We start from the raw sequence: 16,556 nt of genomic DNA on the forward strand, positions 1-16,556 counted from the left end.
GGATTCTAATGTGGCAGCTAAAGGTATGTGGGAAAAGACTAAATAAAAGACCATGCAAAAACTGAGAAGTTGGAAGCTTTTATCTAAGAATAGATAGTAAGGTACAGGCAGTGAAAATGCTTCTAGTCCTTTTAATATTATTTGTAGATCAGACTTATTTTTATTAATCAGAACAGGAGATTTGGACTATAATTAATAAAACACTGAAGGAATTTTTGGGGAGGAAAAGAGTTGGGTAGGCTAAGTTGTTTCTCCATATAGAACAACGTGGTTCTGGATTACCAGATTTGAAGGGTACGTTTGAGTTACACAGTTAATCCTCATCTACATAAAACAAGCAGAAAGCTACAATTCAAATAAAAATAAATGTTGTTTAGGAGCTGGGGTTTCATGAAATGAGGAGAGATAAGGATTTTGGATGCCAGCCTTCAGGCGAACAGTAACCATACAGAACATACTTGTAAAATAGCAGAAAAGTTCTCTGAGAAGTAATCCAAACATGGAAATAAAGAAAGGTGAGTTTTTTAATAGGGATGACCGGAAGTAGGGATACAAAAAATAGATAAAAGGTAGTAGCTGCAATTTATTGGAAAAATCAGCAAAGCAACCAAGGTATTAGGAGCAAATAATTAGGGAGAGAAAAGCCATAGAGTGGGATGAGGCCAAACAGAAGTTTGGACAGTGGGTTAGAGACTGCCTTCCCCTACCACTGGTTGATAGCAGAGTATAGGTCAACTTAAAGGGACAGCTGAGTGTTAAATAAGACTATATCAGTCTCAAACAGAAGCTGTGGTTAAGCTGCAGTTAAAAACAGATAATTAGTAGGGCATTTAAAATAATGCATTTTAACTATATGAATCCACCAGAAGAGGTTAGAAAAGACTGGGAAATGAGAGTGAAAAGCCATATAGAAAGGAACAATGGGAAGATGTTTGTATGGCTCTCAAATATGCAAGGTTTAGATTTCTGCTTGATCACTCCCCAACATTCCTACTCAAAAATACCTATACCAAGCTAAACCTGTCATCTGCCGTCAAATACGTAAAAAACTAAACTTTAACCCACTCACATTCATCTCATCCCCTAAAGTACCTCAGTCTTGATGACGCAGTTGAATTTTTTAATACTACCTTCCTGAGCATCCTTAATTACCATGCCCCCATAAAACTTTCCAGAACGAAAGCACAACCCTCCCCATGGCTACAGAAAACCACTAAGTCAGAAATGAAAAACTGGGATAAAGCCTGGGAGCACTGGCGCAAAAGCAAAACCCCCTCAACTAGAAAGAAATTTCTAGAACTACGCAATAGAGTTAAAAAAGCTAATAAAACAGGACAAATTCCAATACTACCAGTCTGCCCTAGACTCCTCCCAACACAGCCCCAAACAATTCTGGTCCTCTATAAACTCCATCCTCCACCCAGGTAAAGTTAGTTCCCTTCCTCCTAACATCCCTCACTCCTCCAAAAATATTGCTACCTCATTCAACACACACTTCACACAAACCATACTATCACTAGCTAAACAACACAACCCCCCTCCCCTCCAACCCACACCTTCAACTAGTTATCTCCCCACTGCCTTCTCTTTTCTCCTGTACCTACCTCCAACATAAAAAAACTCTTAACTAAACTTAAGCTCACCAAATTAGCAGCAGACAACCTCCCAAGTTGAATACCTACAAATCGCAGCTGATGCTCTGGCCTACCCAGTATCCATCTTGATTAACCATTCTCTGCCAGAAAGTTACGTTCCCACACTGTGGAAAGTATCACATATAATTCCCCTCCACAAAGGCGGCCCTTCCACAAAACTAACCAATTACCACCCCATAGCTATTCTCTCTCCACTCCAATATACTAGAGAGATGCATACATTCTCAGGTCTCAGACTACCTCCTTACTAATAACCTCCTTTCCAATACTCAGCATGGTTTCCGACTAAACCATAGCAACACCACTGCCTTACTCTCCTTTACTAACACTATCCTTCAGCATAGAAACAATGGCTATCTCTTCTCTGCTACTTTCCTAGGCCTTTTTTTTTCTTGCTTTTTGGAGTGCTTTACTTCTGTTACATCTGGTTGTTGCAGATAAGCATTTTATTTCTTTGCAGGTGAAGCAAAAGTGTAATGTCAGATGTCCATCATTAGATCACTACTGCAGTAGCCTAGGCTATATGAGACATCCTGCCACTAAAATGAGTGGCTAGGGTGCCAAAACTTAAGTACTTTCTTGCTGCCAAAGGGTACGCCCCTCTGTAAGCTTCAGTCAATCAAACATCAGCTAGCACGTCTACAAGCCTGTCCAGAAAAGTACCCTCTTTGGTATTACTTTCCACACATCAGTTTTTGTGAATAAGCATTTCTTTTTAGTCAAAATATTGTTAGAAACAATATTTGGGCACTCTCATGGTTGTCACTAAAAGTTTTACCCCTGAAAGTTATAGCTTGAGTTATAGTTCCCTGAGGAAAACCCCCTGAAAATAACTTGTTTTGTGAAGATGAAGGGAACTTTTACCTCAGATTTTATTTAAGGGCTTGGACTTTTGTTTTTTGGAGCTTGGAGCTTTCGTTAACAATGTTCTACCACAAAACCTTAAGTTACTAACAAAATTCTTTATCGACTTTGCTAAACTCCACAAATTGACTGACACGTTTTTTAGCAGACAGCTAATTCTAGGTTCCTGTGGGGATTCCCTTATTTATTTTCATTTTTATGTGAGGAAAGTATGCTGTTTCTGCATAACACTGTTGTAGGAGACCATGGCTAGTGTGTTTGGTGTTTGTTACTAAAACACGTTTTATCTAAACAAAAAGTACATTTTCAGTCAGGAGGTAGGTAACACAGCCTCTTCTATGCTCCACTGTCTACCTTTGAGACTCCTTTTGCTGCTAGGGCAAGGACTTGGGTCCTGGAAACACTGTTGGATGCTTCCATGAGCTGCAGGAAGAAAAAAGTTATCCAGAAAGCTTCAGTATTCACTCCAGCTTCCTCTTCACCTCAGCTGCCATTGGGTATCTCCACTGTTGCCATCAGTTGTTCCAGAGGCTGCTTATCTTTCTCTTAGCCCCTCTGGTCTTGCCCCTCAGGGAGTCACTAAGGGCTAGGAGGCAGGCGTGTCCTTTGCGGCTGTTCAGCTATCCTTTTCAGGTAAGGGAGAACCACCTTTGACTTCCTAGGAGAAGGGACCGGGGAATGCTCCTTCACTAAGATACTGGGTTGCTTCATTACTGAGTAAGAAACCATTCTTTAAGCCATTAAAGCAGATAAATAAGATTGGCTGGGTTTTGCTAAGGTTTTAATTAGAGACTTTCAGTGTTTAAATGCCAAATCTTCTTAAAATTGTTCATTCTTATACAGATTCCCAATCTGAGGGACAGGAATTAAATATGAGCTGTGTTTCTCTCATTCCCTTTCCATAGGATGGGAATTTTAACTCTGAGGAAAGTTTTTATTTGGATCCCCCTCCTGAGCAGTTGTTTTCTGATACTATGGCAGAATTAAGGAATTGTTTCAGTGAGACCAAAAAGAAATACCAGAAGGATGTTATGATTTGTTAAAAGTTGATTTTCCTCAACCAGCAGGTATTCATCATGTGCTGCCAACCATAAAAGGTGTTATTTTTGACAGCCTGCAGTTTGACAGTCAGCCACTTGCTGCAAGAAAACTTGGTAAGGGAGAGTGACCTTTGATGGCATATAAGAAGGGACCAGGGGATGCTTCTTTGCTAAGCTACTCTGAGGTGCTTCATTTCCGGGTAAGGGACCATTGTTTGAGCCACTGTTTTTCTTTTTTATTTGGGGGGGGGGGGGGGGTTCCAAAAAAAGGAAACCTAAAACTTGATATTTTCCCTTTTTAAAGCAGATAAGAAAGATTGGCTGTTTTTGCTATGGGTATTTAGAGACTTTCATTGTTTAAATGCAGAATTAACAGGTAGGTGTTCATCCTGTGCTGCCAGCCGTAGAAGCTGCACTTTTGGTAACCTGCAGTGTGTCTGACATTCAGAAACATGCAACGGGAAAGTGTGATAAGTTGTATGAAGTGCTCCAGTCCCACACATTCCTTGTTTTCTAATCACAGATCCTGCAGTAATTTGTCTGTCAAGGTCAGCTTCTGCCAAGCTTCTTACGATAGCTTGCTGTAGCCCTTCTGACAAATTAAGAAAACTTGATAAGCTTGGAAAGAAAGTTTATTCTCCTTCCATCTTGGCCTTCAGAATAGTAAATCGTCAAGTTCACATGTCTAAATTTCTGCTGGCTTCTTTGGACAATTTGAGGAAATTAATTGCTGATCTCGCCTCTTCAGAAGTTAAAGCATCTTTGAATTCTGTGAAATCTTGTGTTCTCAGGTAATTAGTCACTCTTTAGTACATGGTTATGGTATTGCTGATGCTGTGTCCAGATCAGTTGCCACTGCCTGTGCAGTGAGAAGATTTGCCTGGTTACATTCTTAGAATTTACCAGAAGATTTCAAAGCTGAGGTTCTGAGTACTGCCAGGGGTAAAGAAGTGTCATTTGGTCCTTCCTCTGTTCAGGACCTTAAAAGATTTGATGAAAGGACAGAATTAATTCAGGGGGTTACTCACATTTTCATCCTTCCTTTCCAAAATATAATAGATGATTTTCTTCCAGTTCAGTTTCCTGTTTCAGGAAGTAGAGTAAATGCTTCCAACAAGACGCAGGCAAAAAAAAAAAAGATGCAGGGCGGTTCAAAAAAGAAGAGAGGGTCCTCCCAGAATTAAGGGCAGTGTAATAAAGCAGACTGATTATATAGCCCCCAAGAGATTTTCAACTCCCCACCTTGGCAGTCTTGTGAAACTATCCCAGAATGTAGGTCTTCACTTTCCTCTGCGACACCAGGTAACTTCAGACACTTGAGTACTGATCGCCTTTCTAAAAGGCGACAACTGTCAGTGGGATTACCTTCCTCCATTTCAAGAGATTCTTGCACATTTACCCAATTAAACTTTCATGTTCCTCCAATCCTAAATTAGATGCTGTCCCAGGGGCTTATAGAACCTGTTCCCTCAGATCAAAGAAGGAAAGTATTTTATTCAAGAATCTTTCTGGCGCAAAATAAAGAAGGGAGACCTGTCCTAGACCTTTATTTTCTAAATCTTTATATCAAATGTTCTGTCTACAGTTTGTTACATCTCAATCTATTTGTCAGTTTTCTAGTAACTCTGTATTTAAAAGGTGCTTACCATCACATTCCAGTCATCAAGGATTTCAGATGTTTTTTGTGCATTGTGGCTGGTTTACATTTTCAGTTTTCTATCATGGCCTTTAATTTATGATGATTTATCTACAGCTCCAGGAGTGTTAAAGTGTCTGGCTCTTCTAATAGCCCATTGCAGGGCATTCACATTTTCCCATATGTATTTTTTGTAGATTCCTTCACAGGCTGTCTACAATCTGTGGCTTGGGTAACCTTTTTTCTCTGCTTCAGTTTCATATAATTAAAAAGAAGTCTTCTGTCATTCCATAGCACACTGTAATGTTTCTGGGCTGTCTTCTGGATACAAAATTCACGTTGGCCTTCCTCAAAAGTGAAATGTGTTAAGGAGCAATTGGTGATATTTTCCAACCACATTTGCCAGGGAATGTCTCAGGATTGTAGGTTTCATGGCGTCTGCTATTCTCATGATTCCTTTGGCCAGACTTCATATGAGGAAGATTCAGTGGTTTGCCAAATCAGGTTGGTGTCTACACCAGCAACCCCTCTTGTTTCAAATTGCAGTGCTGGGGTTTGTGAAAAGGGAGTTACTCTGGTGAGTGAATTAGTTACTCTGGTGAGTGAATTAGTTATCTCTCAACACAGGTTTTCCTTTCTCCTTTCCAGACCCTACTCAGTCTGTAACCACGGATGCATCAGACTTTGCTTGGGAGGCTGTGTCCAAGTGAGTGAAAGTACAGGGCCCCTGGAACAAGCAAGACAAATTAAAACACACATGTCAAAGAAACAATGGCTGTTATAAATGTTGTCAGATCTCTTAACCACCTGCGGACTCCAGGCTCACTGCTAGTAATCACAGGCAACACCACAGCGCTGTGGTACATAAATATTGGGGAGCCAGGTCCTACCCCCTTTGAAGACCAACTAGGAATCACAGACAGCACCACAGTGATGTGGTACATAAATAGGGGAGAACCAGGTCCTTACCCCCCCTTCCCCCTCTCATGCAGAGCACTAGTTGGGGTGCAGGGAAAGTGCCCTAAAACTTTGAAGCTGGCTGGTTCACTTCTTGACAGGATGTCCCATATATCTGAGGCTACTACAGTAGTGATCTATTTGAACATCATTGTTATGGTATGTTTACTCACACATCTGTACTATGTTCTTCATATTTCACTGTTGCACTCCTAGTGGATGGGATTTCCTGCCATGGAAACCCTTGGCCAGCCTGAGTACCAGAGAATGTCCTCCCCCTCCACCTCCTCCTCCAGGAGCTGGTAGATACCCTGACTGACATCAAGATGTCCAGGTATAAAGGGAGGCAGCCAGTGTCATAACCTCAGTTCTTTCTTGCTGTTAGAACCCAAAATAGAGTACTAGTCAGTGCATTGGTCAGTTTGTACCACAAAAGGAAGACATTTAAAGCTGATTACCCCATTGGGGAGGATTTCTTGTGTTTCTTGACTAATGTCAGTGAAAGTTAATAGCTGTCTCCACTGTGGCAAACAGATACCACATGGGACTTTGTCTTTTTGCACAGGTTTTTAGACGCAGAACATGACATACCTAACTGTCTGTTTTGTGCATACTTTTAACAGTTGGATGATCAAGAGTAGGGCAGAGATTTTAGCTAAGTACCTTAGAGAGTCGCTAGGGCCACCTTGTACCATGTTGTCTGACATTCGGGCCAAGGTTGATCTCCCTTAAGTGTAAGAAGTGTCTGAAGCAAAGGGTACCAGGCGACACTCGTTTGTTAGCCCACCCAGGCTTTTTATCATTGAAGAAGGCAAGATGCTTTCACAATCCCCTCCAATGACTGAGGTTGTGGCTCAGGCCTCTATCGAGACCCATTCTGAGTTTGATATGCCTCTGGGTCCCTCTACTTTTGCAAAAGCTGAAGGACTTGTCTTGTCAATTGGGTTCTGAGATGCTTTGCAGCTTCCGGCCTCTGAAGACCATTTTCCACATATCAAAGAAGGGATTGGAGGCCCCTGTCATCAGGAGATAGCATTGGTTCACTGTTCTCAGGGTGCAGCCATCCATCCGCTTCCTGGCCCTAACACTGATATCGCCTATAGACCAAAGCCTAAGGTCTCGTATAAAAAGGCTTCATCTAACTTGCCCCAGCTGAGTCTTACCGGCTACCATTTCCAAACTCAGGTCTGTCGACAAGACATGATTAGGCAGGCTGAGGAACTGATTACTATAGTCAGATCTAGATGCCTTGGCCTCCTTGATTCTGCCCCTGAATCTTCTAGTAAAAGAAAAAGGACATTTACCCCCAGGAGTCTTCTGATTCCTATCATTTAGAGGATGACAATGAGGAATCCACCTTTGAGGACGTTTTGTCTGGAGCTTCCTATGGAGTTTCAAATTCTGCTGAGAGTCTGGCCTCAGCTTCACCCCTGAAGACATATCTTTTGGTGAGACTGTACACACTCTGAGGGAACGTTTCAGATGAGAAGCTCAGGATTGCCCACAGTCCAAGAAGTGGGTATGGGAATTCCTAAAACATCTTGAGCATAAACCTCTTGCCATTCCTCCAGTGATGGAGGTAATGGACAACGTCTTCTTGGACTCTTCCTTGCAGCTAGACTCCCTCCCTCCTGCCCCTTGGAAGCCAGACAGATTTTACAAAGTTCTGCATTCTCTTAGGCACCTTTTTAGGAACCCTGTAGCAGATCCTGAATTTGTGACTCGGGGTTGTAAAGGAGCTAAAGCAGGCACTTCTGAAAATCCCTTGACAACTGACAAAGAAAGTAGAGCCTTGAGCAGGTTTGGAAAGAAAGTTTACACCTCTGCTATTTTGGTTATGAGGGCCCTAAATTTCCAATTTCATTTGGTCAAGTATCAGAGGACCCCCTTGGATCAGATGAAACAAAAAATTAGCGAGTGTTGAAAATAAGACCCTCTCTGTAAGGAACTGCTAGACTTCTGCAACTCCTGCAGTGAAGTAGCTAAGCAGTCCTTGCACTATGGCTATGAAGCTCTGGAAGCAATCTAGCAGGGCAGCAGCTACAGGATCAGTTACTAGGAGACATGCTTGGCTGAGGAAGCAGTCCCTCCCTGAACATGTAAAAATCTAGCTTTTTAAATACTCCTTTGGACAAAGATTACCTTGTTGTTAAGGCTGAAGCAGTACTTAAAAAGATGTCAGATAAAGCCAAGTCCATGCAGACTGTCAAGGACTTTCTTCGGATTCAGCCACCCTGCTTCAACCATTGCTGTCCTACCAAACACTGGTTCCTTCTGGCATCTTAGTCTAAACCAAGACATATGCGACCTTAGGAGGGACAGGAATCAAAGGCAGCACCAGGAACCGAAACAGTGGCTAGCTGACTCCAGTAGGCCTACAAGATCCCATCAGCAGGGTCCTAGCAGGGAGTAATCATGACTCACCCATGCACCTCCCTTTCCCCCTCCCTAAAGTACCTCCCCAATCTCTATATCCCTCCCCCCCAGAGACTAGGACAGTAGTCCCTCTTCTGAAAAATATTGGTCAGTCATTACTAGGGATCAGTGTATATTAAAAAATCATAAAAAGAGGCTATAGACTTCGGTTCTGTCAACTTCCAGCTCACTCAGGATTCCCAGGTATTCCACCAAATCAAAAGACAGAAGCCATAAAACAAATTCAGCTACTGTGTATCAAAGGTTCTGTAGAACCATTACACACAAGATTAGAAGGAAAGGGATTTTCCTCAAGGCTCTTTCTAGTGCCAAGAAAAGAAGATACCAAGAGACCTATCCTGGATGTGTTAAAGCTTAACAGATTTTTGCAGGTACCAGAATTTAAAGTGCTAACCCTTCAGAAATGGCTGCCCATGATTTTCCCCAATGCTTACATGGTACTCTAAATCTGAATAACTCCACATTCCTATACAGAAAACTCACAGGATGTTCTTATGCTTCTAAGTAGATGCAAAGCATCATCAGTTTTGTGCTCTTCTCTTTGGCTTATCTGTTCTACCCAGGGTATTCACAGGATGCCTGGCCCCATTTATAGCCTTCTGCAGGTCAAAGGGCATTCAGATTTATCCATACCTAGATGACTGTCTCATTCAGTCAACAAATCTAGAAAAACTGAAAGCAGATTTGCTTTACAGCCAAGAAATAGCCTTACTGCAATTCACCATCAATTTCCAAAAGTCTCAGACCATCCCCAAGAAAATGATTGTGTTTCTAGGGGCTTTGCTGGACTCCTCTCTTCAAAAAGCTTTCCTTTCTCCAGAGAAGGGCAACTCTTTTACCACAATATTTCCAAAAACTCCATCACAGGAACAACCTCACTGCCAGAGTTCCTCAGAGCCTTGGGTTACATGGTCTCTTGCTTTACCTATGATCCCCCTTGCCAGACTCCACATGAGAAAGCTGCAGTGGTACCTCGTAAAGGTGTGGTGCCAGCACTACCAATCCCTCAACTTCAGGGTGAAGCTTCTCACTTGTCTCAGGAGAAAGTTTGCCTGGTGGAGCTGTACCTGCTGTCACAATCCAAGCCTCCACTTCAGGATAATGTCTGAGAACCAAACATTGAACACAGCTGTCTCTCATATAGCCGGGGTATGGACACAGGGTAGATGGGGACTACCATTTCAAAAACAAGCACATCAATCAAAAAGAGCTGTTGGCAGTCCAGATAGATCTAATTGCTTTCAAAGACCAGTGGAAACTAGGTGCACTCCTAGTAAAGACAAGGCAGTACCATGGTTATGTGGTACTTAAACAAGTTGGGGAGTTGTTCTTACCCTCTCTGTCACCTAGCCATTGGTCTTTGGGAACTGCAAACTCCTGTGATATGCACCTCATGGCTCAGTACCTGTCAGGAGAAAGAAATTAATTGGCGGATCACTTAAGCAGGAGTCTCAGGCCATAGTGAGTTGCAGTTGGATCGGGAAGTTTTTCTCAGCATAGCCAGAGAATGGGGTGTGCCAGAGATGGACCTTTTGGCCACAAAAGAAAACTCTCACTTGGAAGTTTTGCTCAAGGACCAAAACCACTTCACCCTGGAGGATGGATGTCTTCTCCTTCACTTGGACAGGTATATTCTTCAATGCTTCCTCTCCAGTACCCTTACTCCCAGGGTAGAACTGAAGATGGGGGGGGGGGCAAGGAACATTCTCTTAGCCCTAGATTGTGCAAGGCCACATTGGTGTCCTATAATGCTCAGTCTCAGTAAGAGTGAACCATAGCTGCTGCCCTAACAAGTGGACCTGTTGGCACAAAACAAGGGCAGCATCATACACCCCAACCTGAACACTCTAAAATTGACAGCTTGGATGGCATCCCTTGACAAACAGGTTCTGGACATTATAAAAGAAGCCAGAAGACCTAGTACAATAAAGTCTTACTCCCCCAAATGGAAGAGGTTTACTCTATGGTACAGACAAAAGGAGCCGAACCGTCTTCACTCTCAGGTTCCTCTAATCCTTTCATACTTATCAGAAGTTTTTGACAAAGTGCTTTCTTTTTCCTCTGTTAAAATTCACACTTCAGACATTTCAGCCTGTCTTGCCCCCTTAACCCTCTCTCTTTTCCCACCCACTCATGAAACAGTTCCTGAGAAGGACTATTCACAATAGACCCTGAGAAAATCTCTAGTTCCTCTGTGGAATCTGTTTCATTTTGGAGAAGCTCACCCTCCTCCCTTTAGAGCTGAGCCAGCTGCCTCCACAGACATCAAGTTCTTGACCTGGAAGACAGCTTTGTTTTTTGCTATCTATTACTTCAGCCAGAAGAGTGTCAGAGCTTCTGGCCATTATGTGTGTAGAATCTTTCATTATGTTCCACCTGACAGACTCGTCTTTTAGGACCAATGCCTCCTCCATGCCTAAAGTGGTTACAGGGACCTCTTTGAACTAGACCATCCACCTACATACTTACCTTCTTTCCTAACCCTCAAATTAAGGGGGAGCCTCCACTCATTAGACGTCCACAGACCATTGTTACTACCTAACTTTTTGTGGATTTTGCTTGTAACTCTGAAGGAAGACCAGTTTTTAAACAATTTCCAAATGGATCTCCCACTACATTTTGTTTTGCTACAACCACTATGGAAAGAAAAACATCAGACTGTGTTAGATCACACTCCACTAGGGCTACCACTCCATCTACTGCCTTTATTAAGGAGGTGGCCACTAAGGACATTTTAAAAGCAGCTACTTGATCCTTTGTGCATACCTTCACCAAACATTACCACTTTCCAATCTTCTCCAAGTCTGGAGCTAGGTTTGCCAGTGCAGTGTTGCAGGGCATCCTATCCTCTCCATAAAATTCTCCATCAACCTTCTTGTCAACTTTGAGAATCATCCCATCAGTTAGGACTGCAACACTGAAACACGAAGAACATAGTACAGTTGTGTACACTTACCATAAATGTAGATGTTCGAGTGTTTACACTGTTAAAGTATTCTTTCCCTCCTTCCTTCCCCTCTAGCCTGGGCTGGGCATTTTCCTCTCTAAATCTAGGTTGTTCCCCCTCCTCTGGCTGAAGATTACATTCTGGAGTTTCCTGGTCCAAGGCCCTGGACCTCAGAAACTAACTAGGGGCTCCTTGCTGGTGAAGGCAGCACGGTACTGAGGTTATGATGCCAGCTGAGTTTCATTATACCTGGATGGCTTAACGTCAGTCAGGGTGTCCGCTGGCTCCTGGAGGAGGAGGAAATTCTTTGGTAGTCGGGCCGGCCTAGGACTTCCACTGCAGGAAATCCCATCAGTTAGAACTGCAGCAGTGAGTACACTCAAATATCTACATTTATGGTAAGTGTACACAACTGTACTTTCTCCTTGAGTAGTTTTTCTAAACTGTGGGTCCATTTAAGCTTTCTTTTGCATTACATGTATAGTCATTTCTGTAGCCAGTGCACCCAGTTAATTGACTAGTTGCTGAACTTGTTCCTCTCCCTAGTTGCAGTGCATTTCATCATGATACCCATGGAGCAGTGCTTGTTGCCTGTATTTTTTCCTTTATTCCAGTGAAGCAAATGTTGGTTTCTATAGTATAATTGCTCTGATTTGCACAAGTTTTCCTTTTGTTTATGTGCTGTGTTCTGTATTCTAACATAATTAATATTTGCTTTGTTTGTATTCCTAAAGATCTTGGCCCTTTTTATATTTTAAAAGGCCAAGAGCGAGACAGACATTTGGGACCAGGAGGGTAAGGACATATTACATGGTAGTGAAATGCTACCAGCCTTGGTATTCTAAACACCAAATAGTAGAGGTTGAAGGAATAAATACATTCCTTCTCAAGATTTTTTTCAGGCCTAATGAAATTAGGTTAGAATCGACACTTTGTAATTTATTTTTTAAAACTACTATCCTAGTTTACATTAACACACAGGTTCTCAGACTCACAGAAAGCCTCGCTCAAACCAATGAAAAGTCCGTGAGTTTCCCAATGAAAAAGATCCTTAGGCCTCCCCATCCTAAATATAAACAAAAAAAGTGCTGCTCCACGTACTTGGGTAGACCGACTGAACTTCTGACAAACACACAGACACATACAGACAGACATGAGTGCACATGCACACACAAATCAACATTTGCCTTGTGCTTTACACTTTGTTCATTTGGAATTTAATGTGTATATTTAGTGAATTTTAACCTTTTGCATTTAGTCCGGTCCATATGAAAAATATACAAGGTAATTAAAAGGTCACACTTTGAGATGTTTGTGGGCCTCACATGTGGCATTTGTTCATTTCACTCTGTTGATCATTCTTTCTTTTAGATGCATTAAACTTTAATGCATGATGTAATGTATTTACCTGTTCTCAATAAATTATTTTGTCAGATTTTGTTACGGTTTCTATTTTTGCAGATGTGGCTGTCAAGCAAAGTCCTATTGAAGCTGTTCGTAAGTCAATACGAATGTTTGAGGAGGAGAAGTACTTGCAGATGAGGCAAAAAACCATCATTGGTCAAGTCTGTGATACGCCCAAGTCCTATGACAATGTTATGCATGTTGGGTTAAGGAAAGTTACCTTTAAGTGGCAGAGGGGAAACAAGATTGGTAAGAGTTACTGCTTTTTATAAGTAGTAGTGATAACAGATATGAATTTGACTTGCTGTATGATTTCAGCATTCCAGTTAGATTTTACAGAATTGTATGAGATTGCAGTCTTTCTCCCTATGAAAGAAAAAATGGATGTAAACCATCAAGAAAGTTGATTTTTCTTAAGTAGCAGCACAGGAAGTTTGTTGTTAACCATTTAATAGTGGGTTTAAGAGGTCATTTACACCTAGTGAGTTCATTTTATTTTATTTTATTGCTGTGTCAAATGTTAAGTTTTGAAAAACTTGCTTTTGTATGACTTGGTGCATATTTTCAGATCTAGTTGTCACCTGGCTCTGCTGTACTGCAATATTACAAAAGTAAGCCACTTTTATATTTCAAGACGCAAAAATTCACTGATTGTTGAGACACATTTTGTAAGGTGGTGTACACTCTTTCAAATCCAGACTCAGCAAAACTCATTTATTTGTGCCTGAATTACCAAACAAGTAACATGCGTATCAGCCTGATGTAGCTTAAAAGGTTTGCTGACCTCCAGTAACAATAGCTAGTACTTGGCATGAAGTATGTGGTAACTTTCCCAACATGTAAAGTTCTGTGGTGGGGTGCCTGTTTTATCTTTCAGGCTGGACCAAATGGTTGTCATCATGTCACAATTCATTATGGTGTGCTATGTCCCATTTTATTCTTATACTACTTTGTAACTGGGTAGATGGACTGATCCAGAGATTATTTTCAAATGCAGCCTAGGCACTAATGCAGTAAACACTGCAAATGTGTGGTATACAATCCCACAAAAATGTCCAACCCTGACAGGAATCATTCAGTATTATGCACAATCATGACAATTATGTTCACAAGGCAAATTTCTTAATGTTCACAAGTCTAGTACTCAGCAGATCATCACCTGTACTCAACATGCAGAACTAAAATATGGAACCCGGTCCTACTGCCACTGAGGGTGACTAATAACCTCTTCACCTTCAAAACTGAGCTGAAAAAATGTATATCAGATTGTTGTTTTTGCCCTTGCCCAACCACTGGGTAACCTGTCACAAGCTGAATATAATTTCTGCCTGGTTAAAGGTTGTGCGTCAGGGCTGGCAACTCGGCACGTAAAAATCCACTGCCAATCATTAGCCGGAGTTCTGCTGTGGCGACCCCTAACCAGGAAAGGCCGAAAGACACAACAACAACTTAACTAAACTGGCATGCATGTTTTAAAAGTATACAATTCTAATAAACTACCTGCAAATAACCCTACCTCCATCTCCATTATCTCTGTACAGGGCTACGTTTATTCAGTAATCTAACAATTTTTGTACTTCGCCATTCATCTTTTTCTTAGCACTCCTGCTCAACTAAAAACATTTTTGTTACCCTGTCACTCATATTTCACTTCTTTCCATCTTTAATTTAAGGGAGAAAAAATGGGGATGGCATTGCAAAGAAAATTTCCCTTAATATTGCCCGACAAGTCAAATAAGCAAACACTTAATACATCAGAAGTTTTTAGAAAAGATGGTGACAATACTTCTGTTGTATCTACCTTGACTTTTGGAACCACTAGTAGATCTAATGATGATGTTGTTAATTTGAACATAACTGAACAAAGACCAGCACTAGACAGTTCGAGTACTAGTATAGTCAATGATGGAATAGTCAACACTTACAAACATTTCAAAATTTATAATTATACAGATCTAATATTGAATACGACCCATTTCAACTTGTTTTCCAGGGGTATGAAATACATATCCACTACTAGAGTTAGACTAGTTGATAGTCTTATTGAGTTCAAGAAATATATAAGGAAACTGAATTTGGCCATTACTTTTTATAATAATAATGACAATAAGTCCCACAGTGTGTATGGTACACTTAAGAAAAAAAGTACATTTATTCCGCCTATGCATCCACTTATATCAGTGTATGATAAGACAGTTTCTAGACAAATGTACCAATTACAAAAGCGTTTTAAAAACGCTTATACGTCTAGTAATTTACCTGAAGACGAATTGAAATTGTTACAAGATTTGAGGAATGATACCAATATTAGAATTATGAAACCCGACAAAGGGGGCGGGATTGTTATATTTGACAGTACAGAATATGTATCTCGAATACATCAAATTTTACATAATTCTGGGAACTATGAGATTGTATCACTCAACGAAATCAATATAGCGCACTGTCGTATTGATTTACATATTGAGGAATTTTTAATAGACAATAGAATTACTATGGACTTATATAAATATTTGAAAGTTGAACATCCCATCTTAGCCTCCATTGTGGGAATTCCGAAAGTTCACAAATCGATTGACCAATCACCTTTTAGACCTTTAATATCTGGCAGTAGGTCTAAGACCTTTCCATTAGGGACTGCTGTTGACAGATTCTTAAAATCTATTTACGACAGAATCCCACATTTAATGAAAGACTCGTGGGATTTTTTGCATAATTTTCCTGTTAATTTATGGCATTTGGAACTTATTTTTGTTACTGTGGATGTAGTCGATTTATTCTCTAGTATCCCTAAGACTGAGGAACTAGAGGCTTTTTCTAATAGTATTAGGAAATATGGAGGCTATGAATGGGACCATGTTTGTTTAATTATAGAACTTATGTCCATAGTACTGGACAACAATTTTATTGAATATGAGGAGAATTCTTTCGACAAATGAACGGTGTTGCTATGGGAGCAGCATGTGCCCCAATATATGCTAATCTCGTCATGCTTGATTGGGAGGAGTCCAAAATATTTAACAGTGAATATTTCAAACATGTTAAATATTATTTGCGATATTTGGACGATATTTATATACTGTGGGACGGTAATATAGATATGTTAGCACAATTTGACTTCTTGAACTCAAGTAGTTCCTTCTTAAAATTTACTTATACTTTTAATAAGGAAGGCCTACCATATTTGGATACCCTAATTTCCAAGGGCAACAACAGTTTTAAATCGAGGCTGTACAGGAAACAAACTTTTTCTAACCGCTATTTAGAATTTTCTAGTTGCCACCCTAGAAAATTATTTACTAACATATTTAGAGGTCACATTATTCGGGCCATAAGGATGACATCCACATATGTTGCGATGTTAGAAGAAGTTGGATTTATTACTAATCTTTTTAGAGATGGGGGTTATAATATTAACATGCTTAATCATATTAGTAAAAATATTATTAATGGATGGGGGACAAAATACACACCTCTATTGGTACAAAAAATGATATTAATAGGTCAGTCAACCATATATTAGACACTACTACCATCAGCACTAACTATAGAAGAGCGTGTGTTTTAGAATATGGCCCACATACAGGGAAAATTAAGCAAATTATTAATAACAACTG

At 40.7% G+C, this 16,556-nt stretch overlaps 1 protein-coding gene across 1 annotated transcript in view; it reads left to right on the forward strand.

The window, feature by feature from the left end:
* MAP3K4 (mitogen-activated protein kinase kinase kinase 4) overlaps window positions 1-16,556 on the forward strand; it is a gene marked incomplete in the record, with an annotated part of 2,414,579 nt that overhangs the window by 2,215,460 nt on the left and 182,563 nt on the right. Inside the window, 1 exon segment of the mRNA XM_044068025.1 lies at window positions 12,997-13,188. Within this exon segment, the coding sequence (XP_043923960.1) occupies window positions 12,997-13,188 (192 nt within the window).

This window comes from Protopterus annectens, chromosome 1.part0 (genome assembly GCF_019279795.1).
Source record: "Protopterus annectens isolate FY-2018-M chromosome 1.part0, PAN1.0, whole genome shotgun sequence".
NCBI classification, from domain to species: domain Eukaryota; kingdom Metazoa; phylum Chordata; order Ceratodontiformes; family Protopteridae; genus Protopterus; species Protopterus annectens.